The 26,802-nt window shown below is 45.0% G+C and overlaps 1 protein-coding gene across 2 annotated transcripts in view; it reads left to right on the top strand.

Moving 5' to 3' along the window:
- MEGF11 (multiple EGF like domains 11) overlaps positions 1–26,802 on the top strand; it is a 610,695-nt gene that overhangs the window by 543,324 nt on the left and 40,569 nt on the right. For both annotated transcript variants that reach the window (XM_030189787.1, XM_030189786.1), the window contains exons 18-20: positions 10,515–10,643; positions 18,747–18,875; positions 19,614–19,847. In XM_030189787.1, coding sequence (XP_030045647.1) covers positions 10,515–10,643; positions 18,747–18,875; positions 19,614–19,847 — 492 coding nt within the window. The remainder of the gene's footprint in view (positions 1–10,514; positions 10,644–18,746; positions 18,876–19,613; positions 19,848–26,802) is intronic.

Below are 26,802 nucleotides of genomic sequence, written 5' to 3'. Positions count from 1 at the left end.
ATTTTAGAGACAGAAATAAACAACTGGGGATTAAGAAGAATTAGTCCTTTAAGCCAGTGGTTCCCAAACCTGGTCCTAGAGGCACCCAGGCCCCACAGGTTTTCAGTTTACCCACAATGAATATTCAGGAGAGAGATTTGCAGTCACTGCCTCCGCTGCATGCAGATCTTCACATTAAATATTCATTGTGGATATCCTGAAAACCTGCCTGGCTGGGGTTCCTCCAGGACCGGGTTTGGGAACCACTGCTTTAACCTCTTGTGTAAAGAGCACATTTCAACATCTGTATGTGCTTCGGAGCTAATTCAAAAAGCCAGTGGGAACATGATTTCCCCGTATACGTGTGTTCCATTGCAATATAGGGAACACACATGTGGATTTTTATTTATTTATTTATTGGGATTTATTAACTTCCTTTATGAAGAGATTCACTCAAGGCACTGTACAGTGAAGGAGTGGCCTAGTGGTTAGGATACCAGTCTGGCAATCCAGAGGTGGCCGGTTCAAATCCCACTGCTGCTCCTTGTGATCTTGGGAAGTCACTTAACCCTCCATTGCCTCAGGTACAAACTTAGATTGTGAGCCCTCCTGGGACAGAGAAATATCCAGAGTACCTGAATGTAACTCACTTTGAGCTACTACTGAAAAAGGTGTGAACAAAGTCTAAATAAATAAACAAACATAAAACTGACAGTTTTCTTAACAGCAAAACAATAGTAAAAATGTCTAAATATAAACATGAATTCAATAAATGAAGTAAACTTGAGAACAGCAAATTAAAACCTAATAATAGGACCACCATGAAACAGGATCAAAAATATACACTTTTAACAGCGGTGAAATTCAAATCACAGAGTTATAATACATCAGTATAACACTACTGAAACATCTAATAAGTAGCATTAGAACATTCAACTAACATAGATATGATGCTAATGCTTTTCTACAACACGGCTTACCATGTAGCCAAGTGCAGATATATATAGATGGGGACAAGATGGGTGGTCCACTCAAGCCATACCCTACCCTTTTCAGCTTGGAGAAGAGACGGCTGAGGGGAGATATGATAGAAGTGTATAAAATAATGAGTGGAATGGATCGGGTGGATGTGAAGCGACTGTTCACGCTATCCAAAAATACTAGGACTAGAGGGCATGAGTTGAAGCTACAGTGTGGTAAATTTAAAACGAATCGGAGAAAATTTTTCTTCACCCAACGTGTAATTAGACTCTGGAATTCGTTGCCGGAGAACGTGGTACGGGCGGTTAGCTTGACGGAGTTTAAAAAGGGGTTAGATAGATTCCTAAAGGACAAGTCCATAGACCGCTATTAAATGGACTTGGAAAAATTCCGCATTTTTAGGTATAACTTGTCTGGAATGTTTTTACGTTTGGGGAGCGTGCCAGGTGCCCTTGACCTGGATTGGCCACTGTCGGTGACAGGATGCTGGGCTAGATGGACCTTTGGTCTTTCCCAGTATGGCACTACTTATGTACTTATGTACTTATGTACCCACATCCCCGCCAGGCTCCCTTGAAACCTTCCCGGTATGGATCTCTACTTTGAAAATAGCAGCTCTCTGAAAGCACCATCTATACATGTAAATGATGCTCTTTACACATGGAGATGCTTCCATAATAACCTCTTTAGTATACTAAAATCCCTTCCCCCTCCTTTTCTTTAGAAGTGAAAAGACCAATGTAGAAGCAATATTCGGCGTTTGCCTCAGGACTCCCTGGTTCTCTGTCTGTCCCTCATTGAGGAGGTTAACATTGGAATATTAGAAAACAGAGGGTGGGGTTAAATGGCCATTTCTCTCAATGGAGAAGGGTGAATAGTGGAGTGCCACAGGGATCTGTACTGGGAACGGCGCTATTTAACATATTTATAAATGATATGGAAATTGGAAGGATAAGTGAGGTGATTAAATTTGCAAATGGCATAAAACTATTCAAGGTTGTTAAAGCACAAGCAGACTGTGAAAAATTGCAGGAAGACCTTAGGAAATTGGAAGACTGGGCATAACCAAATAGTAGATGAAATTTAATGTGGACAAATGCAAAATGATGCCCAATGGGAAGAAGAATCCAAATCTTAGTTACCTGATGCTGGGGTCCAACTTGAGGGTCAGCACCCAAGAAAAAGGTCTAGGTCTCATTGTAGATAATAAGCTGACATCTGCCCAGCAGTGGTGTAGCTATGTGGGGCCACGGGGGCCTAGGCCCCCGTAGATTTGGCCCTGGAACCTAGGCCCCCATAGATTTGGCCCTGGACCCTCCTGCCGTCGACTCTCTCGACCCCCCCCTCCCGCCGCCAACCCTCCCCAGCCATCGGCTACCTTTGCTGGCGGGGGACCCCAACCCCCGCTAGCCAAGGTCTTCTTCTTCCGGCGCAAGGCTCACAGAAACAGAACGAAGCCTTGCAGATCAGCCTTGCAGATCAGGTTTGCGCCGGAAGAAGAGGACCTCGGCTGGTGGGGGTTGGGGTCCCCCGCCAGCAAAGGTAGGCGGCAGTGGGGGAGGGTTACCATCGGGAGGGGGGTCGAGAGGGTCGTCCGCAGGGGGGGGGTCAAAGTTGGTGGTGGCGGTGGCGGCGCCAGGGGGGGCTAAAATGTGCCCCCTCACCTTGGGCTCTGGACCCCCTCCCACCAAAGTCTGGCTACGCCCCTGCTGCCCAGTGTCCGGCAGTGGCCAAAAAAGCAAATATGATGCTAGGAATTATTAGGGAAGAGATGGTAAATAAGATTGAGAATACTGTAATGCCTCTGTATTGCTCCATGGTGTGACCTCACCTAGAGTACTGCGATCAGTTCTGGTTGCCGTATTTAGAAAAAGATATAGCGGAATTAGAAAAAGTTCAAAGTAGAGCCACCAAAATAATAAAGGGGATGGAACTCCTCTCATTTGGGTAAGGGCTCGTCAGTTTGGAAATGAGACGGCTGAGAGATATGATTACGGTCTACAAAATCTTGAGTGGTGTAGAATGGACACTCAATGAAGTTACATGCAAATATTTTTTTCACTCTGCAAATAGTTAAGCTGTGGAGCTCTTTGCCAGAAGATGTAGTAACTGCGGTTAGCGTATCTGGGTTTAAAAAAGGTTTGGACATGTTCCTGGAGGAAAAGTCCATAGTCTGCTATTGAGACAGACATGGGGGAAGCCACTGCTTGCCCTGGGATTAGTAGCATGGAATGTTGCTACTATTTGGGTTTCTGCCAAGTACTTTTGACCTGAATTGGCCACTGTTGGAAGCAGGATACTGGGCTAGATGGACCATTAATCTGACCCGGTATGGCTATTCTTATGTTCTTAAGACCTTCCTGCTTTTTCATTTACAAGCAAAGACCTGAATATTTAAAAGGTCTTATAACTGTCCTTTGACTTTGAAGTAACAACTATTTAGCTTCTACTTCAATTAAGATCTGCTAATTGTTCTTAATTGATTCCACTAGACACCTCCTGATGGCTATGGTTATGGAAGCTCTTTTGTTGCAACTTCCTCCTTCTGCTGTCACATCTGAAAAAGATATCCTATGATCTCTAAATATTCTAAACCCTTTTTGTAGTTTAAACATTGTTATCCTTTCTTACTAAGATTTCACTTTTGCATGGTACCTTTTTATTGGACTGACTTAATACATTTTTTTGACAAGCTTTCAAAGGAAGAACCTTCTTCTTCAGGTCAGACCTGAGCAAAAGATGAGAAGTGAAAAATGTATATAGTGAAAAATGAAAAGCGAAAAGCATTTCAATGACAGTCTTGAGGGAAAAGTAGAGGTGTAGGTGGAGGGAGGACATGAGAAACAGGGATAGGTGGATGGGTAATCAGAAGGTGACAAAGCAGTATAATTACATGGTTTATGATGTGACAGGAAACCCAGATCCTGTGGTGGGTGTCAAAATATTTCATTATTTTTTTTTTGTTACATTTGTACCCCGCGCTTTCCCACTCATGGCAGGCAATGGAGGGTTAAGTGACTTGCCCAGAGTCACAAGGAGCTGCCTGTGCTGGGAATTGAACTCAGTTCCTCAGGACCAAAGTCCACCACCCTAACCACTAGGCCACTCCTCCATCCCTTCAAAGGTCTTACATTCCAGGATTGTTTTAACATTACCTCTTAGTATTCTGACAAAAAATGCAGTCAGACCCACAAAAAAGGTGTCACCTTATTTTCCTGTCTTTGGTTCTTATTTATTGCCTTTAAAGTGAACTAACACAATAACCAAGGGGTAAAGGGGGCACTCAGGGAAGACAAAGCCATAGCAGAGAGATTAAATTAATTCTCTTCATTGATCTTCACTAAGAAAGATTTGGGAGAGATACCGGTGCCAGAAATGGTATTCAAAGCTAACGAGTCAGAGAAACAGGTGTAAGGATGTTATAATGCCTTTGTATCGCTCCATGGTGCGACCGCACCTTGAGTATTGTGTTCAATTCTGGTCGCCGCATCTCAAGAAAGATATAGTAGAATTGGAAAAGGTGCAGCGAAGGGCGACTAAAATGATAGCGGGGATGGGACGACTTCCCTATGAAGAAAGACTAAGGAGGCTAGGGCTATTCAGCTTGGAGAAGAGAAGGCTGAGGGGAGACATGATAGAGGTATATAAAATAATGAGTGGAGTGGAACAGGTGGATGTGAAGCGTCTGTTCACGCTTTCCAAAAATACTAGGACTAGGGGGCATGCGATTAAACTACAGTGTAGTAAATTTAAAACAAATCGGAGAAAATTTTTCTTCACCCAACGTGTAATTAAACTCTGGAATTCATTGCCGGAAAATGTGGTGAAGGCGGTTAGCTTAGCAGAGTTTAAAAAGGGGTTGGACGGTTTCCTAAAGGACAAGTCCATAAACCGCTACTAAACGGACTTGGAAAAATCCAAAATCCCAGGAATAACATGTATAGAATGTTTGTACGTTTGGGAAGCTTGCCAGGTGCCCTTGGCCTGGATTGGCCGCTGTCGTGGACAAGATGCTGGGCTCGATGGACCCTTGGTCTTTTCCCAGTATGGCATTACTTATGTACTTATGCACTTATAAATATCTGTAAACCTGGAAGATGTAATGGGGCAGTTTGACAAAATAAAGAGTAGCAAATTGCCTGGACCAGATGGTATTCATCTGAGAGTAGAATTGAAAAATGAACTTGCAGAACAATTGTTAGTAATATGTAATTTATCTTTAAAATTAAGTATGGAACCAGAAGATTGGAGGATGGCCAATGTAGCGCCGATTTTTTTTTTTTTTTTAAAGGTTCGAGAGGTGATCCAGGAAATTATAGATCAGTGAGTCTGATGCCAGTGCTGGGTAAAATGGTAGAGACTATTTAAAAGAGCAAAATTACAGAGCATATTCATAAGCATGGATTAATGCCAAAGTCAACATGGATTTAGAGAAGGGCAATCTTGCCTCACCAATCTACTACATTTCTTTGAAGGGGTGAATAAACATGTGGATAAAGGTGAGCCGGTTGATATTGTGTATCTGGATTTTCAGAAGGCGTTTGATAAAGTACCTCATGAAAGACTCCAGAGGAAATTGGAGAGTCATGGGATAGGAGGTAGTGTTCTATTGTGGATTAAAAACTGGTTAAAAGATAGAAAACAGAGAGTAGGGTTAAATGGTCAGTATTCTCAATGGAGAAGGGTAGATAGTGGGGTTCCCCGGGGGTCTGTGCTGGGACCGCTGCTTTTTAACATATTTATAAATGACCTAGAGATGGGGGTGACTAGTGAGGTAATTAAATTTGCCAACGACACAAGTTGTTAACTTGGAAGAGGATTGTGAAAAATTACAAGAGGACCTTATGAGACTGGGAGACTGGGCATCCAAATGGCAGATGACGTTTAATGAGAGCAAGTGCAAAGTGATGCATGTGGGAAAGAGGAATCCGAAATATAGCTACGTAATGCAAGGTTCCGCGTTAGGAGTCACCGATCAGGAAAGGGATCTAGGTGTCATCATTGATGACACGTTGAATCCCTCTGCTCAGTGTGCAGCAGCGGCTAAGAAAGTAAATAGAATGTTGGGTATTATTAGGAAAGGAATAGAAAACAAAAATGAGAATGTTATAATGGCTTGCTCCATGGTGAGATCACACCTCGAATACTGTTTGCAATTCTGGTCACTGCACCTCAAAAAAGTTATAGTGCAATTAGAAAAGGTACAGAGAAAGGCGACAAAAATGATAAAGGTGAAAGGTACAGAGAAAGGCGACAAAAATGATAAAGGGAATGGGACAACTTACCTATAAGGAAAGGCTAAAGCGGCTGGGGCTCTTCAGCTTGGAGAAAAGACCGTTGAGGGGAGATATGATAGAGGTGTATAAAATAATGAATGGAGTGGAACGGGTAGATGTGAATCACTTGTGTACTCTTTCCAAAAATACTAGAACTAGGGGTAGGCAATGAAGCTACAAAGTAGTACATTTAAAACAAAACGGAGAAAATATTTCTTCACTCAACGTGTAATTAAACTCTGGAATTCGTTGCCAGAGAATGTGGTAAAAGCAATTAGCTTAGCACATTTTAAAAAAGGTTTGGATAACTTCTTAAAAGAAAAGTCTGTAGACTATTATTAAGATGGAATTGGGAGAAATCCACTGCTAATTTCTGGGATAAGCAGCATAAAACATATTGTACTGTTTTAGGATCTTGCCAGGTACTTGTAACCTGGATTAGTCACTGTTAGAAACAGGATGCTGGGCTTGTTGGACCTTCGATCTGTCCCAGTATGGCAACGCTTATGTTCTTATGAATAATGTGTATAACGTCTTAAGTCCGACCAATAAAAAAGGTTCTGTTTTATTTCTGTTTATTACCTCTAAGGTGGACTAACATGGCACCTACACGGCTTTTGTGTGGCTAAGGATTGGCGGAATAGCCCGGTAGATTTATTTATTTATTTGCTGCTTTTTTGTACCCCACATTTTTCCACCTATTTGCAGGCTCAATGTGGCTTACATTATATTGCAAAGGTATAATTATGAACAGAGTAAAAGGTTTGTTCTAATGTAACATATCACTAAGTAAGAAATAAGGAAGATAGGTCGGTAGAATGATTTACATAACACATAATAAAAAAAAGCAGTAAAATATAATGGCCAATAATGATAACATGACTAATAAATATACTTTATTTTTTGTCTATTAGATTGTAAGCTCTTTGAGCAGGGACTGTCTTTCTTTTATGTTTGTGCAGCGCTGCGTATGCCTTGTAGCGCTATAGAAATGCTAAATAGTAGTAGTACTACTACTACTACTACTACTTAACATTTCTAGAGCGCTACTAGGGTTACGCAGCGCTGTACAATTTAACAAAGAAGGACAGTCCCTGCTCAAAGAGCTTACAATCTAATAGACAAGTGAACGGTCGGTCCGATAGGGGCAGTCAAATTGGGGCAGTCTGGATTCACTGAACGGTAAGGGTTAGGTGCCGAATGCAGCATTGAAGAGGTGGGCTTTAAGCAAAGACTTGAAGATGGGCAGGGAGGGGGCTTGGCGTAAGGGCTCAGGAAGGTTGTTCCAAGCATAGGGTGAGGCGAGGCAGAATGAGCGGAGCCTGGAGTTGGCGGTGGTGGAGAAGGGTACTGAGAGGAGGAATTTATCCTGTGAACGGAGGTTACGGGCGGGAACGTAAGGGGAGATGAGGGTAGAAAGACAGTGAGGGGCAGCAGACTGAGTGCATTTGTAGGTAAGAAGGAGAAGCTTGAATTGAATGCGGTATCTGATCGGAAGCCAGTGAGTTGACCTGAGGAGAGGGGTGATATGAGTATATTGGTTCTGGCGGAATATGAGACGTGCAGCAGAGTTCTGAACAGATTGAAGGGGGGATAGATGGCCAAGTGGGAGGCCGGTGAGGAGTAAGTTGCAATTCAGAGGGATCAAAAGTGGTTGGTTTAGATATAGAATAATCAAGTCATTAAGGAGGATTCTTATAGTAAGTCTCTTTGAACAAGTGCGTTTTCAATAATTTCCTGAAGTCTGTCAAGTCACGTGTTGTTTTTATAGTATTCGGTAATTTATTCCATGCTTTTGTGCTGAGGTAAGTGAAGGTAGATGCATGTAATGATTTGTATTTGAGTCCTCGACAATTAGGATAGTTGAGGCTGAGGAAAGTACGTGATGAACTTTTGATGTTTCTTGCCGGAAAGTCAATTAGGTCTGACACGTATGAAGGAGCTTCTCCGTGGATGATTTTATGGGCTAAGGTGCAAATCTTGAAAGCAATACGAAAAGCTGTGTTCAAATGTCTGACTTTGGATAAGTCACATTGGGGCTTTTTTTTACTAAGCCGTGGCAAAAAGTGATTTGCGACAGTGCGAGTGCGTCTTTTGGGCACGCGCCAGGCCAGTTTGTGCCGCGTCCTGGAGAAAGGGCTTTTTTTTAAGGAGTCAGAAAATGGACGTGAGGCAAAATAAAAAGCAGTGCATGTCCATTTTTGGCCTGAGACCTTACCGCCACCTGTTGACTTAGCAGTAAGGTCTCACGTGCTACCCGGGTGTAAGGCATGCAGTGCACATCCTCTGCCATTTACCACTGGGGAAGAAAATAGAAAATATTTTCTACCGTCTGTTTTTTGACATGCACCAAATTCAGAACTAACACCCGGGACATGGCATATCTCCTGATTTGGTGTGTGCTGGATGCGTGTAGGGCCTTACCCACCTTTTTTAAAAGAGCCCCTTACCCTTGTATTGCCTCAGGTATAAAATTAGGAGTGAATATTCAGCTATTAGCAGGTCAGTGCCGGTGTTAACACCCTGTTATTCTATCAGGCCCTGTTCAGGCATTTTCAAAAGAAACGTCTAAGTCAGAATTTGGACATTTTATAAAGACGTCCAAATTCCGAAGCGGGGAGAAGGTCATTTTCGAAAGAGATGGACATCTATCTTTTGTTTTTAAATCCTAAACCTAAACCTAACCCTTCAACTGTCCCCTATCCCTGATATGTCCTGTCTGTCCTAACCCTTATCCCTTACTTGTCCTGTCTGTCTGTCATAATCAGATTGTAAGCTCTATCGAGCAGGGACTGTCTCTCCATGTTCAAGTGTGAAACGCTGCGTACGTCTGGTATAGTTTGCGATTTGGACATCTTTGATTTTCAGCTATTTTAAAAAAAAAAAAAACGTCCAAGTCTAAAACATCCAAATTCAAGCCATTTGGACGTGGGAGGAGCCAGCATTTGTAGTGCACTGGTCCCCCTGACATGCCAGGACACCAACTGGGCACCCTAGGGGGCACTGCAGTGGACTTCATAAAATGACCCCAGGTACATAGCTCTCTTACCTTGTGTGCTGAGCCCCCCAAAACCCGCTACCCCCAACTGTACACCATGACCATAGCCCTTATGGGTGAAGGGGGCACCTATATGTGGGTACCATTGGGAGGTGGGGCTAGTGCTGGGCAGACTTACACGGTCTGTGCCCTGAAGAGCACAGGTACAAATCAAGGTAAGGTATACACAAAAAGTAACACACATGAGTTTATCTTGTTGGGCAGACTAGATGGACCATGCAGGTCTTTTTCTGCCGTCATCTACTATGTTACTATGTTACCACAGTTTCCTGCACAAGTGTAACAGGTAGTGGAGGGTTGGGCCTGGGTCCACTTGTCTGAAGTGCACTAAAGTACTCCAGGGACCTGGATACTGCTGTCATGCACCTGAATATGGCATCTGAGGCTGGCAAGTAATGTTCTTCAACACACGTTTTGGGGGTGGGAGGGGGGTAGTGACCACTGGGGGAGTAAGGGGAGGTCATCTCTGATTCTGTCCAATGGTCATCTGGTCATTTGGGGCACCTTTTTGTGCTTTATTCATAACAAAAACAGGTCTGGGTGAAAACCAAGTTTTAGTGCTGGACGTTTTTGCTTTGTTCCATTATGGCTCAAAGACGTCCAAGTCTTAGGATCGCCCAAGTCCTGCCTTGAACACACCTCTGATACTCCCCCTTGAGATTTGGATGTCCTTTCCGACGGACGTCTGAGAAAGATGGGTTTCAATTATACCGATTTGGACGTTTCTGTGAGAAGGACGTCCAAATGCTGATTTATGTCACTTTTTGGACGTCCATCTCTTTTGAAAATGAACCTGATTGTCATATATGCGGCCTGTTGTGCAATATTCAGCCCTTAACCGCTTAAGCTAAACTGGACCAAGACAGGACTATGTTTTGTGTGCTCCTATTTTTCTGGTTAACTTATGCGGTTAAATGCTGAATATTGTTATGTAACCACATAAGTGCCGCTTCCGCCCCTGGACCACCCGTAAAATCGCTGGCTTTGAGTTTCATGTTATCCAGTGGCGCTGTCCGGTTAACTGGTACTGAATATCCCCAGAAAACCCCACACCAGGGATTTCACCAGGCTTTGAATTTCAGCCCCATAGATTGTAAGCAGGGAAGGGCAGTAACCTACTGTACCAAGGTAACCCACCTTGAGCTCTCGTTGGAAAAGGCACCTTTATTTCCCAGTTAATTCTTTACCATATATTTTGTTCATATTTTTCCTCCTCTCAGGATGTCCAGGAGCGTATTATGGAAAAGACTGTGCAAGTATTTGCCACTGTCAGAACGGAGCAGACTGTGACCACATCAGCGGAGAATGCACCTGCAGGACTGGATTCACTGGCAAACAGTGTGAGCAGAGTAAGTAGCCCGTAAGACAAAGCAAACAGGAGAAACCTCTACGACAGTCCAAACAACACAAAACAGGAGTAGAAGCTGACCACAGTCAAAAGCAACTCGGGAGATAGTGCTTGAAAAGGGCTTTATTGATTGCTTGCACAAAGGACCCAACACGGTCCGTGTTTTGGCGTGACAAAGCGCCTGCCTCATGGCTCAGACATAGTATTCTAAAAGAACATATAAATGTGTCATAAGTATGTAACATAACGTAAAAACATACTATTTTTAAATTAATCAAATAATAAAAATGAATATGAATAGAAATAAAATTGAATATACAACTTGAACTTAAAACTAAAACACATATATTTAAAGTAAAACACATATATTTACTTTGTATTTAGAAGCAATCAGTAAATCCTTTTTTTCACGCACCATCTCCCGAGTTGGTTTTGATTGTGGTCAGCTTCTGCTCCTGTCCTGTTGTTTGCCAAGCAAAGCAGGGAGTGTGGTCCAGAGAGAGAAAGAACCGGAGAATCCTGTGATGTATTTATTTTATTTATTGCGTTTGTATCCCACATTTTCCCACCTCTTTGCAGGCTCAATGTGACTTTCCTCTCCCACCTTTCAAAGTGTGGGATAGAGCAACCTCAGGACTCTCTCCTTGTTGTCTTCCGGAAGGAAAATCTCTCTAAACTGTGGCACAAACTGCTTACAGGAGTTCTGAGCTGTGACCGGCTTTGCGTCCTTTCCCTCTTTCTGCCATTCTTGAAAAGCAAACAGAGTAGAAGGAGACTTGAGAGAGGCTGTAACTTAAATCATGGATAAGCAGAGCCTTTTCTAGACAAATGGCAGTAAATATCACACTCGGGGGGGGGGAGGGGGCTGATGTAAGAAGGTTTACTCCGGGCTGGGCTGCATGGATTTTCCAGCAGTAAAATTACTACCCTGGCAATTGGATCCCCAGGTGTTTGATATCTCACCTGGCCCACCTAAAGGGAAAACGTGCTGCTGGTTCATGGCGTCATCCAGGATATTCTATTTTATGCTGGTTTTTTATGAAGAAGGTTCCTTATATCCTTGTTTTGACATATAATTTGATACCGATCTTATTTAAGAAAGATACAGACTAGCCCCTGACGCAGCCCTATTGTTGGGCGAAACACGGCATTTGTTTCATACACGGTATCCTCAATAAAGTCTTTTTGGATATTATACTGATCTGCTGGTTTGTTTTCCACTCTGCAGATTTTAATTACAGACTCATGGTAATTAACATAGTCCCTGGTTTCAGGCGCCTTCGAAGTCACAGGATTCATCTGTACACCCGATTCTCCATGCCTTCCATTTTATTTCAAAGTGCACCCTTTTGCTTCATCAGATCATCCACTTGGCCCTCCAGCCTTGCCGTGGCTTCTGCCTGTTTATTGGCCAGGCTCATGGCTTCTTCCACCCTTCTCCCTAACTCAATGATATCAATTCACAGGCCTCCCATTTAGCAGTGATCTGCCCCCTGAGTGCAGCAGAATCACCTTTCAGGTGTCTGTGCCATATCCGAAGTTCATTGTGAGTTACCAGAGTGCTGTCTTCTTTTCCCGTGGGGCCTCATGCTCACTGCCACCTGCCTCGTTCATCCTTGGGCAATTCCCCACCACAGTATTGCCATGTGCATGGCGCTACTGGGATATTCTTGCATGTCCTTAGGCTGCTTCTTTGCGTCCTTTGAGGCTCAACCTCCAGTACATTGGATCATGGCCAGGTGGAGGGTGAGTAGTAGTAGGGTTACCATATGTCCGGATTTACCTGGACATGTCCTCTTTTTGAGGACATGTCCGGGCAACTGGGCGGGTTTTGCCAATCTGCCCATTTGTCCGGATTTCTGGACAAACGGGCAGATTGCTCGCCTCCCCTCCCCTTAGTTACTACTACCCTGGTGGTCTAGTGACCTCTTCCGCCTTCGGGGCAGGAAAGAGCCCCCTCTTTCCTGCCCGGAACGTTGCCCTGCATGCATCCTTCCTGTTACTGATCTTGGTACCGATTCAAAATGGCCGCCAAGAGTTGACGTGACCTCGCGAGACTTCAACTCTCAGCGGCCATTTTGAATCGGCGCCGAGGATCAGAAACAGGAGGGATGCATGCAGAGCAGCGCTCCGGGCAGGAAAGAGAGGGCTCTTTCTTGCCACGAAGAGGTCACTAGACCACCAGGGCAGTAGTAAGGGGAGGGGGCTGACAGGAAGGGGGGGGGCGATGAGGTATGTGACAGGGGGGAGGGGAAAATGTAACAGGGGGCAGAGCGAGGGTGTGACAGTGGGCGGGGCGGGTGTGAAAGGTGGCGGGGTGGGGTGTGTGGTGGGGGCGGGGTATCTGTCCTCCTTTTTGGGGGACAAAAAATGGTAACCCTAGGCGGCAGCAGCAACAACAACACTGCAGGCTTTCCTTACACTGGGATTACTACTGAGGCCTGGTGTCACTTAGCGCCGAGATCACCAACAGGAAGGATGCATGCAGGGCAGCGCTCCGGGCAGGAAAGAGGAGGCTCTTTCCTGCCCCCAAGAGGTCACTAGACCACCAGAGCAGTAGTAAGGTAAGGGGAGGGGGGTGACAGGGAGGGGGGGTGACGGGGTGTGTGACGGGGGGGATGGGACAGGGGGCGGAGCAAGGGCGTGAAAGGGGGTGTGTCGGGTGTGAAAGGGGGCGGGCCGGGTGTGTGGTGGGGGCAGGGTACGTGTCCTCCTTTTTGGGGGACAAAATATGGTAACCCTAAGTAGTAGAATTCAAATACTCTCCAAAGCGGCCTCTGCATTTTACTTACTGCGCCACAGCGTAATTGTTGGAATGTAGTGTTATAGCCGTAGATTTAATCTTGTCTCCTGTGAGAAATCCAAGCAGGAAATGCAGGAGGGAATCTGTCGAGCACCAGCTCTTCCCCTCTTGTTATGATGCTGAGAGCTTAGTGTTCATAAAACCTAATTGTGAATTTATAGCCGCTAATTCAGTAAAAAGCTGTTGTAACATAATGTGATTCTGATAATGTCTATGACTCAGATATTGCAAATTAATAGGCAGTACATTGTATCTGAAATGTACTAAACGCTTGTTTGTATGAATAAATTGGTAATCCATCTGCAGTTATATTTTCACTTGGAATTCAGTGCTGGAAAAGGGCCATATTGACAGTGTTGGGAGCTGCAATCAATCTGTAGAACTGATGCAATGCACACACACACAATAAAACAGTACAGCACAGGCAACACACACAGAACATCCACAATCATCTAAACTTCAGGAAATCACTTAAGACCGTGTTATTTGGAAAAACGTATCCCAAGGATTCTGCATGTGTCTCCTCTGCTTGATACACATCAATCTAGTGACAATTTTGGACACATCCACCCTTCCCTAGGGTTATCATATGTCCGGATTTACCCGGGCAACTTGGCTCACTTTTATTACATAGCTCTTTGAGCAGGGACTGTCTTTCTTCTATGTTTGTGCAGCGCTGCGTACGCCTTGTAGCGCTATAGAAATGCTAAATAGTAGTAGTAGTAGTAGTCTCTTGTAATCAGAGGTGATATTGTGATGTCATAATGCCTCAGGCCACCAATAAGAGCCAATCTCATCAGTGATGTCACAATGGCTTGATTGTCCTATACTTGGCTCACTTTTATTACATAGCTCTTTGAGCAGGGACTGTCTTTCTTCTATGTTTGTGCAGCGCTGCGTATGCCTTGTAGCGCTATAGAAGTGATAAGTAGTAGTAGTAGTCTCTTGTAACCAGAGCTAATATTGTGATGTCATAATGCCTCAGTCCACCAATAAGAGCCAACCTCATCAGTGATGTCACAATGGCTTGATTGTCCTATACTTGGCTCACTTTTATTACATAGCTCTTTGAGCAGGGACTGTCTTTCTTCTATGTTTGTGCAGCGCTGCGCACGCTTTGTAGCGCTACAGAAATGCTAAATAGTAGTAGTAGTAGACTCTTGTAATCAGAGGTGATATTGTGATGTCATAATGCCTCAGGCCACCAATAAGAGCCAACCTCATCAGTGATGTCACAATGGCTTGATTGTCCTATACTTGGCTCACTTTTATTACATAGCTCTTTGAGCAGGGACTGTCTTTCTTCTATGTTTGTGCAGCGCTGCACACGCTTTGTAGCGCTACAGAAATGCTAAATAGTAGTAGTAGTAGTAGTAGTCTGTTGTAATCAGAGGTGATATTGTGATGTCATAATGCCTCAGGCCACCAATAAGAGCCAACCTCATCAGTGATGTCACAATGGCTTGATTGTCCTATACTTGGCTCACTTTTATTACATAGCTCTTTGAGCAGGGACTGTCTTTCTTCTATGTTTGTGCAGCGCTGCGTATGCCTTGTAGCGCTATAGAAATGCTAAATAGTAGTAGTAGTAGTAGGGAGCGGCTTAGGAAATAAAATGCAGCAGGATGGTGCAGAAAGAGGGATGAGTGACATGTTGGGAGGAGTTAGGAGGAGATAAAAGGGTTATCGTGTGCTTGCACATATAGTCTTTTGGCTGTCCATAATTCTCCTGCCGGAGACCAGTGTGGAGTAAGGGGGAGTCCCTGGAGAAGGAGAGAAGTCATAGTCCAGACAGACAGAGACTGTCAGTGAGCTCTGGAGAGTGGATCAAGGGGGTCACTTCCAAGAGCTGGGGTCCCATCTCATTGGGGAGGTGGGACATCAGAGGCACAAAGCCCGTGTGGGGTGGATTGTCAATTGGAAGGGATGGACAAGGAGAGGCACCTGTATATATTTCTGATCAGCGTTCTTGTAAATGCCCAAGTCAAATTTATATTGGACTGTTATCTGTTTTGTTGGTTTGAACTGTCTGAGCTGCTGATTTTTGGTTTTTATTTTGTTACATTTGTACCCCGCGCTTTCCCACTCATGGCAGGCTCAATGCAGCTTACTTGGGGCAATGGAGGGTTAAGTGACTTGCCCAGAGTCACAAGGAGCTGCCTGTGCCTGAAGTGGGAATCGAACTCAGTTCCTCAGGACCAAAGTCCACCACCCTAACCACTAGGCCACTCCTCCACTCCTGTTAATAGAAGTTCCAGTTGGTTTTCTTATAAATCACCGGACTGTGGAGTGATTTAATCCTAGAAAGTGCCGTGGGAGCCACATTCTAACTAACTGCCAGCTTACATCCCACAGGGGACTTGAGCCGAAGACTGAGTTCCTGGGAGGAGAAGAGGGTCTCAGAACCCACTAACCACTTCTTTTTCCCAGATGGAGGCACTGCGCATGAACTGTGAAGGGTCTGACGGAGTCTACCCATTGAGCAGGCTCCCCGCCCGCTCGGACCCCGGACCCGAGGAAGCGCCAGGAGGGGGGCGTTTCACATATAAAGAATCCCCCAACATGTCACAAAAGCACCCAGAAGGGAGAACTTGGTTCCTTAGTTCCCCCCCACCACCACCACCACCACCACTGTATAAATGTAAAGAACAGAATATAAACCACAATGACAAACACCCCCCCCCCCCCCAACCCTAAGCAAAGAACACCCAGCCAGCCCACATCTCACCCAAAACCAAACCTAGGAATGTGTGCATTTGAAAAGTAAACATCCACTCCAAATGAACCCCCCCCCCCACCCCCATAACATAGTAAAAATAATGTGAGAAATTATCCCCTGGAATTGGAGATGACACTCAATTGATATAGTATATGACTGCGCATCCGGGGAGCTAAAGAATGAACATATGGCCCCCCCCCCCCCCCCCAGACAGCATAAAAACAGCACCTGGGACTTCAAATCATGACATGAAGCTCCATTAGTAACAGACCATCCAATCGACTCCTCCAAAACCAATAGAATGGGGCTTCTGGCTCAGACCAGTATTTCCAAAATACATTTCTTGCCCGCCGTGTAGGCTTCCTGTACCCAATCTCTTTGGTGTTTATCTCTATGCCCCAAAGTAGATACTTGTCCCAATATTACACCCCCAGGAAGGAATGAAATTGTACGCTGAATGATCCATTCCAGAAATCTCACCAAAGACCTCCAAAAAAATTTAATAGCCAGGCATTCCCCAAAAGGCATGATAAAAAGTCGGAGGAAGCCTACCACACTTGGAACACAAAGGGGTAGCAACACGACCCATCACGTGCAGCCTCGGTTGTGAAATGTAGCCCTGAAGAAGCACATGGATCTGACACTCCCTAAGTTCCGTACTCAGCATCCAATGAGGAATACCACAAATACAGTGTAATAAGTCCTGAAAATGAACATGAGAATGCAGATCTTTCAGCCAACCCTGGACAATGAGACAAAGGTCTCGTAGAGGACAACCTTAGCCTTTGTCTTTTGGCTCAGTGGTTTCCTCCTATATCTTTTGGGCTTCCCACACCTTTGAAACCAGCTTTTCCTGGTCTGTGATGCCACGAGGCTTCATTTCCAACTTCTCGGGGATTTGTTCATTTTTTCTGCTGCCTCTTCAGTCACCAGAGCGACAGTCTTTGGCCACTGTCCACAGACTGCAGCATCCTTGCAGCTCACGACACATGCACCAGATGACTTATTGATTGTTATATCCAGGCAGCAACAGCAAGTAGATTTCAAGCCAGGAATTCTGGATTCCTCTTCTAACCACTAATTTAAGCCAAGGGTTTAGACATAAGACTCACTTACTGAGCCATCCAGCCCCCCAACCCAAATCTTTGGTTTTTTAAATTTCAAAGAGGTCTTTTATTCAAAAACTGATACCGTGAGAAAATAAGCAAAGCAAGCTGAGAAGAATATTGCAGCCAAAACAATGTACACGCACATCTTAGTTCTAGAAAGTTGCACACCCAAATCTGCGAATAGCACACAAGTTATGGAATAAAGTCAGTTCCACAGTATAACAGCTAGGGGGCACCGTGGCATCTGTTCTCAGGTTCACTCTACTGCCTGAGCAGCAATTCTCTGTATTGGAGCCAGCATCAGACAGGGAGGGGGCTCTATCTACACTGCAGCCTGCCTTCCCTCTAGTGGTAGGTCCAAAGTTGCGTGCTGAAATGCGGATGGTGCATGCGCAACCTAAATGATCAACAAGCCCTTAATTAGCAATAATTCAGCGCTAACAACCAATTGTTGCAGTTAATTGGCATTGTTTCAAATTTACACGTGCCTAACCTTCATAGCGTGTATCCGAAAAGAGGGCGCTGCTCAAAAAGTTGCACCTGGAATTACCGAAGCGCACCTAAGTTGGGTGCCGACATTTACAAGTATGGCACCCAAAAGTTAGGCCCCAGATCTGCTCCGAACACCGTTCTGCAAAGGGCGCGTTCTCTTTATAGAATAGCAGTTAACATAAAATGGGTTTTTTTAGCCAAATTTTCGCTGCCATTGGTTGAGTTGCCTCCATTATGTACAAAGCTGGATGTTCCGCCTAGGGTTACCATATGTCCGGATTTACCCAGACATGTCCTCTTTTTGAGGACATGTCAGGGCAACTGGGCAGGTTTTGCCAATCTGCCCGTTTGTCCGGATTTCTGGACAAACAGGCAGATTGCTAGCCTCCCCTCCCCTTACTTACTACTGCCCTGGTGGTCTAGTGACCTCTTCTGCCTTCGGGGCAGGAAAGAACCCCCCTCTTTCCTGCCCGGAGCGCTGCCCTGCATGCATCCTCCCTGTTGCTGATCTCAGTGCCGATTCAAAATGGCCGCCGAGAGTTGAAGTGACCTCACGAGACTTCAACTCTCAGCGGCCATTTTGAATCGGCACTGAGGATCAGCAACAGGAAAGATGCATGCAGGGCAGCGCTCAAGGCAGGAAAGAGGGGGCTCTTTCATGCCCCGAAGAGGTCACTAGACCACCAGGGCAGTAGTAAGGTAAGGGGAGAGGGGTGGCGGAGAGGGGGAGTGACGGGGTATGTGATAGGGGGGATGGGAAATGTGACAGGGGGCGGAGCGAGGGCGTGAAAGTGGGGACGGGTGGGGCATGAAAGGGGCGGGGCATGTGTCCTCCTTTTGGGGGGACAAAATATGGTAACCCTAGTTCCGCCTTAACACTTTGACAGAGAATTCAAATAACTAAACAGCTGGATCTAATAAGCTGAATCCTTTCTTAAGCAAAGCAATGCAAGAGTATGATCAAACGCTTTTACCTTTCAGAGTGCCCTCCGGGTACCTTTGGGTACGGCTGCACACAGTTCTGTGAGTGTATGAACAACGCCACTTGTGACCATGTGACAGGAACATGCTACTGCAGTCCGGGCTTTAAAGGAATCAGGTGTGATCAAGGTACAGGACAGCTCACTGGACCCAGACCTGGTCTACGCAGGGCACTGCCTCAGTTGGACACCCAAGCAATAAGGCGGTTAGCTTAGCGGAGTTTAAAAAAGGTTTGGACGGCTTCCTAAAGAAAAAGTCCATACACCATTATTAAACGGACTTGGGGAAAGTCCACTATTTCTGGGATAAGCAGTATAGAATGTTTTGTACATTTTTGGGATCTTGCCGGGTATTTGTGACCTGGATTGGCCACTTTTGGAAACAGGATGCTGGGCTCGATGGACCTTTGGTCTTTCCCAGTATGGCAATACTTATGTACAGACCATGTCTTTGCTTCTGTATTTAAAAGCTTGAGGGAGCAGGTATTTGCTAGTTTCTTATTGGCTGAACCTTTTAGTGATACAGTGTGAACCCTCCCCCTCATGCAATTTAGTAATAGAGAAATGCCTGATCCCACAGGTTGCAAACAACATCCTTCTGCATTTGCCAGTTACATCAAAAGAAAACCACGTCTGAAAGAAGATTCAGACAGCAAGCCAAATACTAGTGCTAGCACAGATGTAAGCGCTGATAAAGGATTTATGGGACATAGTCATTATTGCCATATGTAGAAAGCAGATATAATATCCTCAGAGATAAGGCATTCCATGAGCAGGGGTCTGGGGAAACCCTAGAGAACAGAATGTGAAGTGTTGTCTGCTGAGATTCTGGTTGACTTTACCTTGTAATGTGGTTTTTCTTTGGCAGCGGCCTTTCTGCTGGAAGGGTTAAACCCATACACTAAGATCAGCCCGGCTCTGGTGTCGGAGAGGCATTCCCTGGGGGCCGTCATCGGCATCGTGGTGCTGCTGCTCCTCATAGTGGTACTGCTGGCCCTCTTTGCCTTGTATCGCCAGAAGCAGAAGGAGAAGGGGCATGAGATGCCCAACGTATCCTACACGCCGGCCATGAGAATAACCAGCACGGATTACTCCCTCTCCGGTAAGGCTCTTTCCTTTTGGACTGGTTCTGAATGAGGGGCAGCAGGGGACCGACCACTCTTCCAGAACATGCTGGCAGAGAGGAAAACTTAAATTCTGCATCAGATACAGGAGGAAGAAAGTGTAGGAACTCACATACTGTTTAGTTCTGTTTATATGTCTGTAACCATGCAGCCTGGACAGCTAACTTCTAATATTTAATATCAGTTCAGTTCTTCCTGGGAGAGAAGCTCTGTTCACAGGGCCATGCCGATGCGGCAAGCGGGGTAAGCAAGGCAGGGGAGGTGCCTGACTTCGAGGGGTAAGCAAGGCAGGGGGGCACCAGCCTTCGAGGGGCGCCGCTGCCCTGCCGTCCCTGCCTTCCGCTCACTTGCAAAATCTTTCACCTGAAGTTGCAATCCCAATCTTTCACCTGAAGTTGCAATCCCAGAAGTGAAAGCAACTCAGCAGAATTCACTGAGGCAGGCAGGCTCTTCAAGTTATTTGAGAGAATGCAACCAGATTGCTATATATGCTTTGGTTTGGGGATAACTCCTCACTCAGGGTGAGCTTCAGAGCTTGAACAGCATTCAAATTAAAGAGAACCTGAAATTTGAAAAGTGCTAAAAATAAGTTTTAAAAGTATTTGCATTAAATCTAATTGCAGAATTCAGGTGCAGGGAGTCTGTACTTGGTTGTCATATGCTCAGATTTGTTTAAATCATATGCAAATTAGTCTGTTTTGGGGAAGTTCTCATTTGCATATTTAAGGATAAATGATGGAAATGTTTACAGCCTTAATGTTAGGTCATGGCTCTGATCAAAAGTGTGAAGTTTTATCCAAAAACGAAGGGTTTATCTAGTGTTTTTGACTAAAACTTCCCATTACAGTGTCTGTATGTTAATCTGCATTCAAATAGAGCTCACTGATTGGATGATCAGCTTCTGCTAGCAATCTGCCGGGAAGGGAACAGAGTGAGACAGTAACTGACGGTCGGTTTGGCCAAGAGAGACATGCAGCTGTGAGTTCCTGTGTGTGTTGACTGAAATTATAAAAGAGTGCCTGATTATGTGGTAAATGAGAAAATATGAATGAAAAGAGGTTGGTGGAGATTGAAGTTTGAGGTTTCTCTAATGAGAAAAGGATCTGAATATTTCAGGATTACTTGAAGTTTATGAAGAATAGAAAAGGGTGAATTTCAGTTTAAGAGTGTTTAAATCCTATAAGCTATATAAAGGCTAGGTAGATTTAAGTGACTGTAAGCAAGGAAACCTTAATATTTGATCTGAAATAAATATTTGATCTGAGATAGTTGATCAGAGATAAATGTTTGATCTGAATTATATCCTTTGGTGCAAAGGAGATTAGAAAAAGAATCTTTGGAAACTAAGAGGACTTTGCTCACATTTTGAATTAGCATTCCTATTTTGAGTTGGAAATCTTTGAAGTGTTATGAAAATACATTTTGCTTTAATGAAATTGCTAAACTTTTAGAGTCAGAGACTTATCAATGAGGGATACATACAGTGCTATTTTTTCCTGAGGTCTGGCTTACTTGCCTGCGCCCTTCTGTTCCTGCTCTGCTAGACGGAGGGGGGGCGCCAACTGATAGTCTGCAGGGGGGCACCAGACCCTAGGCACGGCCCTGTCTGTTCACAATTCAAAGTGTGTCCAAGGGTGAGAAGGGCCTGATAACTCTGGAAAACTGTGTTCTGCTAGTAAGATGGTCACCTACAATTGCTTTGCTGACCGTTGTTTTTATCTAAAAGGTCAAAACAGGAAATTATTTAAAACTAGTAAAAAAGGCCCGTTTCTGACACAAATGAAACGGGCGCTAGCAAGGTTTTCCTCGGAGTGTGTATGTTTGAGAGAGTGTATGTGAGAGTGACTGTGTGTGAGAGAGAGAGTGAATGTGTGAGTGTGTGTGTGTGTGAGAGAGAGAGTGAGTCTGGGTGCGAGTGTGTGTGAGAATGAGAGTGTGTGAAAGTCTGTATGTGAGACAGTGTGAGAGAGTGTGTTTCACACAGATACAGTGTGTGCGAGAGAGTGTGTGTGAAACACAGACTCCCTGTGAGACTGAGTGTATGAGACCAAGAGAGTGTGTGAGTGACTGTGTGACACATAGAGTGAACGTGATACAGTGTGAGACATAGAGTGTGTGAGAGTGAGAGAGAGAAAGACATTGACTGTGAGAGAGAGAGAGAGAGTGTGTGTGAGAGAGAGAGTGTGTGTGTGACAGAGATACCCCCCTCTCTGATGTCAGGCCCCCCCTCCCTCCCTCTCTCTGGTGTCAGGCCCCCCTCCATCTCTCTGGTGTCAGGCCCCCCCCCCTCTCTCTCTGGTGTCTGAGCGTTACTGTGCAGGACGCTGAGCTCTGGCTGTGCTTCAAGGAACTGACCAATCCTATTTAATAGAATGTACCTCCAACATTCTGAAGCCGAGAAACCTCGTGTGGTTGGTCACTTCTGCTTGTGAGGAACCCGGAAGTATACAATGTCAATTCAGGAGATGGATACAGAGAGCAGGAATGCCTCAGTCATGCAGTCAGCTTCAGAATGTCGGAGGTGCATTTTATTATATAGGATTAGAGGCCAGGTTTATTCTCAGGTTTAAATCTTGGTGGGGTAGCATTTCTAAATACGTTGGTTTTGCACCCGCCTCGAAAGGAATGAACCTCACTTCTCAGCCAGCATATGGTGGGTATGATGTAAATTTCTCAAAGAGAACTTCCTGGAGCTCATAGGGTTTCGGGAATATATCAAGGTGTACTTGCAAGTCCTTTGTAATCAGCTCTGTGGCGCCCAACTGGGAACATTTCTGTAACTTTCTGCCCGTTTTCTCGTCTCCGCGTTTCCTTCTAGTTGGTATCTTCCTTCTCTCCACGCATAGCGCAGAATAGTCATTCGGTGCTGACACTTCTCGTGTGCTTATCCTTTACCGCTGTGTTTACTTTTCTTTCCTCGACCTTTTTATCTGTGGGAATGAGAATATTCCAGGGATCCGACCTTCTTCATGCTTCATGGAGTGGAGGAGTAGCCTAGTGGTTAGTGCAGCGGACTCTGATCCTGGAGAACTGGGTTCAATTCCCACTGCAGCTCCTTGTGTCTCTGGGCAAGTCACTTAACCCTCCATTGCCCCAGGTACAAATAAGTACCTGTATATACTATCAGGGGCGTAGCCAGACTTCAGCAGGAGGGGGGTCCAGAGCCCAGATTAGGGGGCACATTTTAGCCCCCCCCCCCACCATTGCCAACCCCCTGCCACCACCACCAACTTTGACCCCCCCCCCCCCCCCCCGCCGCCGACACTCTCGTCCGCCAACCGCCATCGTTGTCCTCTACCTTTGCTGGCTAGGGACCCCAATCCCGGCCAGCCAAGGTCCTCTTGCTTACCATGCAAGGCTTCGTTCTGTTTCTGTGAGTCTGACGTCCTGCACGTACAACATGCAGAACATCAGAAACAGAAGGAAGTCTTCCGCGGGAAGCAAGAGGACCTCGGCTGGCGGGGGTTGGGGTCCCCCTGCCAGTAAAGGTAGCCCACGGTGACGGCGGGGGAGGGTTGGCGGCAGGAGGGGGGTTGAGAGGGTCGTCGGCAAGGGGGTCCAAGACCAAATCTACAGGGTCGCAGGCCCCCATGGCCCCACGTAGCTACGCCCTGTATACTATGTAAACCACTTTGAATGTAGTTACAAAAAAAACACAGAAAGGCAGTATATCAAGCCCCATTCCCTTTGTAATACTGTCAGGGTTTTGTAGCAAATATTATTGTTTACACACAGTCCAGTGGATGAGTCATGCTGCTTTTTTGTGTCCTTCTGATATCAACACATCACAAAACATGTAACCGTGTTTCAGTCCTGTTTTACACAATCTGCGTTAGTCTGGTTTTTGCCACTTTTCTCTATGTTTGCTGTGAACTGTCTTGTGAGTAGGTCACTATCCTCAATTTCCCATCTATAGGTTAGAGAGGTGTGTGTGGTAGCCGTGTTAGTCCACTCTTAAAGGTTATCAATAGAAATCAAACAAAATAAAACATGGAAAAGAAAATAAGATGATACCTTTTTTATTGACGAAGAAGGGCAACCTTCGAAAGCTAATCAAGAAATGTATTAAGTTATGTCCAATAAAAAAGGTATCATCTTATTTTCTTTTCCATTTTTTATTTTGTTTGATTTCTATAGATTCTACATGGAATGTTGCTATTCCACTAGCAACATTCCATGTAGAAGTCGGCCCTTGCAGATCACCAATGTGGCCGCGCAGGCTTCTGCTTCTGTGAGTCTGACGTCCTGCACATACGTGCAGGACGTCAGACTCACAGAAACAGAAGCCTGCGCAGCCTTCTACATGGAATGTTGCTAGTGGAATAGCAACATTCCATGTAGAATCTCCAATAGTAGCAACATTCCATGTAGAATCTCCAATAGCAGCAACATTCCATGTGGAATCTCCAATGGTATCTATTTTACTGTCATAGTAATGCTTGAATGTTTTCACTTATATACACTGTCAGCTACCACATTTGCTTATTTCCGATCTGAGGAAGAAGGGCAACCTTCGAAAGCTAATCAAGAAATGTATTAAGTTATGTCCAATAAAAAAGGTATCATCTTATTTTCTTTTCCATGTTTTATTTTGTTTGATTTCCATTGATAACCATCTATAGGTTTAAATTAACTTATCCTTAGCCCATTTCTATGTCAGTTTTGATAAGTGTTCGATTGCTGATGTAATTCTCTGTATTTCTACCTTAGCCCTTTTTTTTCTACTTTTCGTCTCTATTCTGCCTATTAGCACCGTGTTTTGTGGTCTGACTCTTTAAATTGATTTTTTTTCACTTGTTTTGCTGATTTTGTTATTTCTTTCCTAGGTGTGCTGGTAGATTCTCTTTAATTCCTTCTGTTTGTTGGTAACGACCAATTGTGGCCATTCACTTTGATACTTCAGCACTGTTTGAGTATTTGCCAATGCTATTTATTCCTAGAGGCCTGTGAAAGTGGCTCAGTATTTCTGCAAGACCCAAACTGCCTTCAGCTCTTGGAACGTACAATCTCTGTATAGACACCGTTCTTATAGATTACCTGGTGGGCATCGAAAACATTTCTTTCTCTTACTCCAACCTGTGAAGAATCTTTCTGTGGCATCAAACAGTGAGAGGAGAAAAGAAAAAAAAAAGCCTCTTAATATCGCAGGGTTTGTTGTCTTTATGTTACCGATGTTACATCACAGATACTCTACTTCTTTAAAATTTTTTGTAAGGACTTTTTCCGCTTGTTTTGTTTGCTTTTTTAAGGATGTTTCCTGTTCTACTTGGTTATCGCTATTTCCTGCCATTTTTTTTACCCTCTTGATCATCACCTTTTTCCACACATTTCTTATGCGGCGGTCTACCTTTCTACCCCTGATATCTCACCTTGCATCCAAACCAAAGTTTCAGCGTGCTTGTCTGACATTGCTGTCTGGATGTCTCAACGCCACCTGAAATTAAATATGACCAAAACCGAGCTTCTCATTTTCCCCCCCAAACCCACCTCCCCGCTCCCCCCATTTTCTATTTCTGTTGATGGCTCTCTCATTCTCCCTGTCTCCTCAGCTCGAAACCTTGGGGTCATCTTTGACTCTTCGCTCTCCTTCTCTGCTCATATCCAGCAGATCGCCAAGACCTGTCGTTTCTTTCTTTACAACATCCGTAAAATCCGCCCCTTTCTTTCCGAGCACTCTACCAAAACCCTCATCCACACCCTTGTCACCTCTCGTTTAGACTACTGCAATCTGCTTCTTGCTGGCCTCCCACTTAGTCACCTCTCCCCTCTCCAGTCAGTTCAAAACTCTGCTGCCCGTCTCATCTTCCGCCAGGGTCGCTTTACTCATACTACCCCTCTCCTCAAGACCCTTCACTGGCTCCCTATCCGTTTTCGCATCCTGTTCAAACTTCTTCTACTAACCTATAAATGTACTCACTCTGCTGCTCCCCAGTACTTCTCCACACTCGTCCTTCCCTACACCCCTTCCCGTGCACTCCGCTCCATGGATAAATCCTTCTTATCTGTTCCTTTCTCCACTACTGCCAACTCCAGACTTCGCGCCTTCTGTCTCGCTGCACCCTACGCCTGGAATAAACTTCCTGAGCCCCTATGTCTTGCCCCATCCTTGGCCACCTTTAAATCTAGACTGAAAGCCCACCTCTTTAACATTGCTTTTGACTCGTAACCACTTGTAACCACTCGCCTCCACCTACCCTCCTCTCCTCCTTCCTGTACACATTAATTGATTTGCTTACTTTTTTTTTGTCTATTAGATTGTAAGCTCTTTGAGCAGGGACTGTCTTTCTTCTATGTTTGTGCAGCGCTGCGTACGCCTTGTAGCGCTATAGAAATGCTAAATAGTAGTAGTAGTAATACATCTTTCAAATGGATTGATCCACTTATTTCTGTAGCGATTGTGAGAATGTTTTCTTGGACGGCATTTTTACTTCACTGACTGTAAACTTTTATGGTCTTGAGACTATACTTTGAAATGAAATTTTTATCTCAGTTTGAGCAGCTCCAGTGATGTTTTTATGAGTCATTTTTATATTCTTTATTTCAAGATTCATTCTGATAGTGCCCATTATTTCTTTTTGCATTTTGTGCTTATTGACAGTGCCCATTATATATATATATACCAGTAAAACATGCCCGTTTCTGACACAAATGAAACGGGCGCTAGCAAGGTTATCCTCCGAGTTCCAGCTTGGCCCCCTCCCTCCCCCTATCCTCTGAGTTCCATGCCCCCCTCCCTCTCCTCCCCTCCGAGTTCCATGCCCCCCTCTCCTCCGAGTTCCAGACCCCCGCGCCCTCCCTCTCTCTCTCCCCCCTCCGAGTGGCAGCCCGACCTGCATTGCCCGCCCTCTTCTCCCAGTCCTCCGCCTGCTCCTTGCCTTCCTGCATGCCGGCCTGAATTTAAAAGTTCTTACCTCGGGGTCCGGCAGCAGCAGT

Source organism: Microcaecilia unicolor, chromosome 1 (assembly GCF_901765095.1).
Source record: "Microcaecilia unicolor chromosome 1, aMicUni1.1, whole genome shotgun sequence".
Classification (NCBI taxonomy): domain Eukaryota; kingdom Metazoa; phylum Chordata; class Amphibia; order Gymnophiona; family Siphonopidae; genus Microcaecilia; species Microcaecilia unicolor.
The sequence above is the reverse complement of the archived record's forward strand: the minus strand, read 5'-3'. Positions and strand labels throughout refer to the sequence as shown.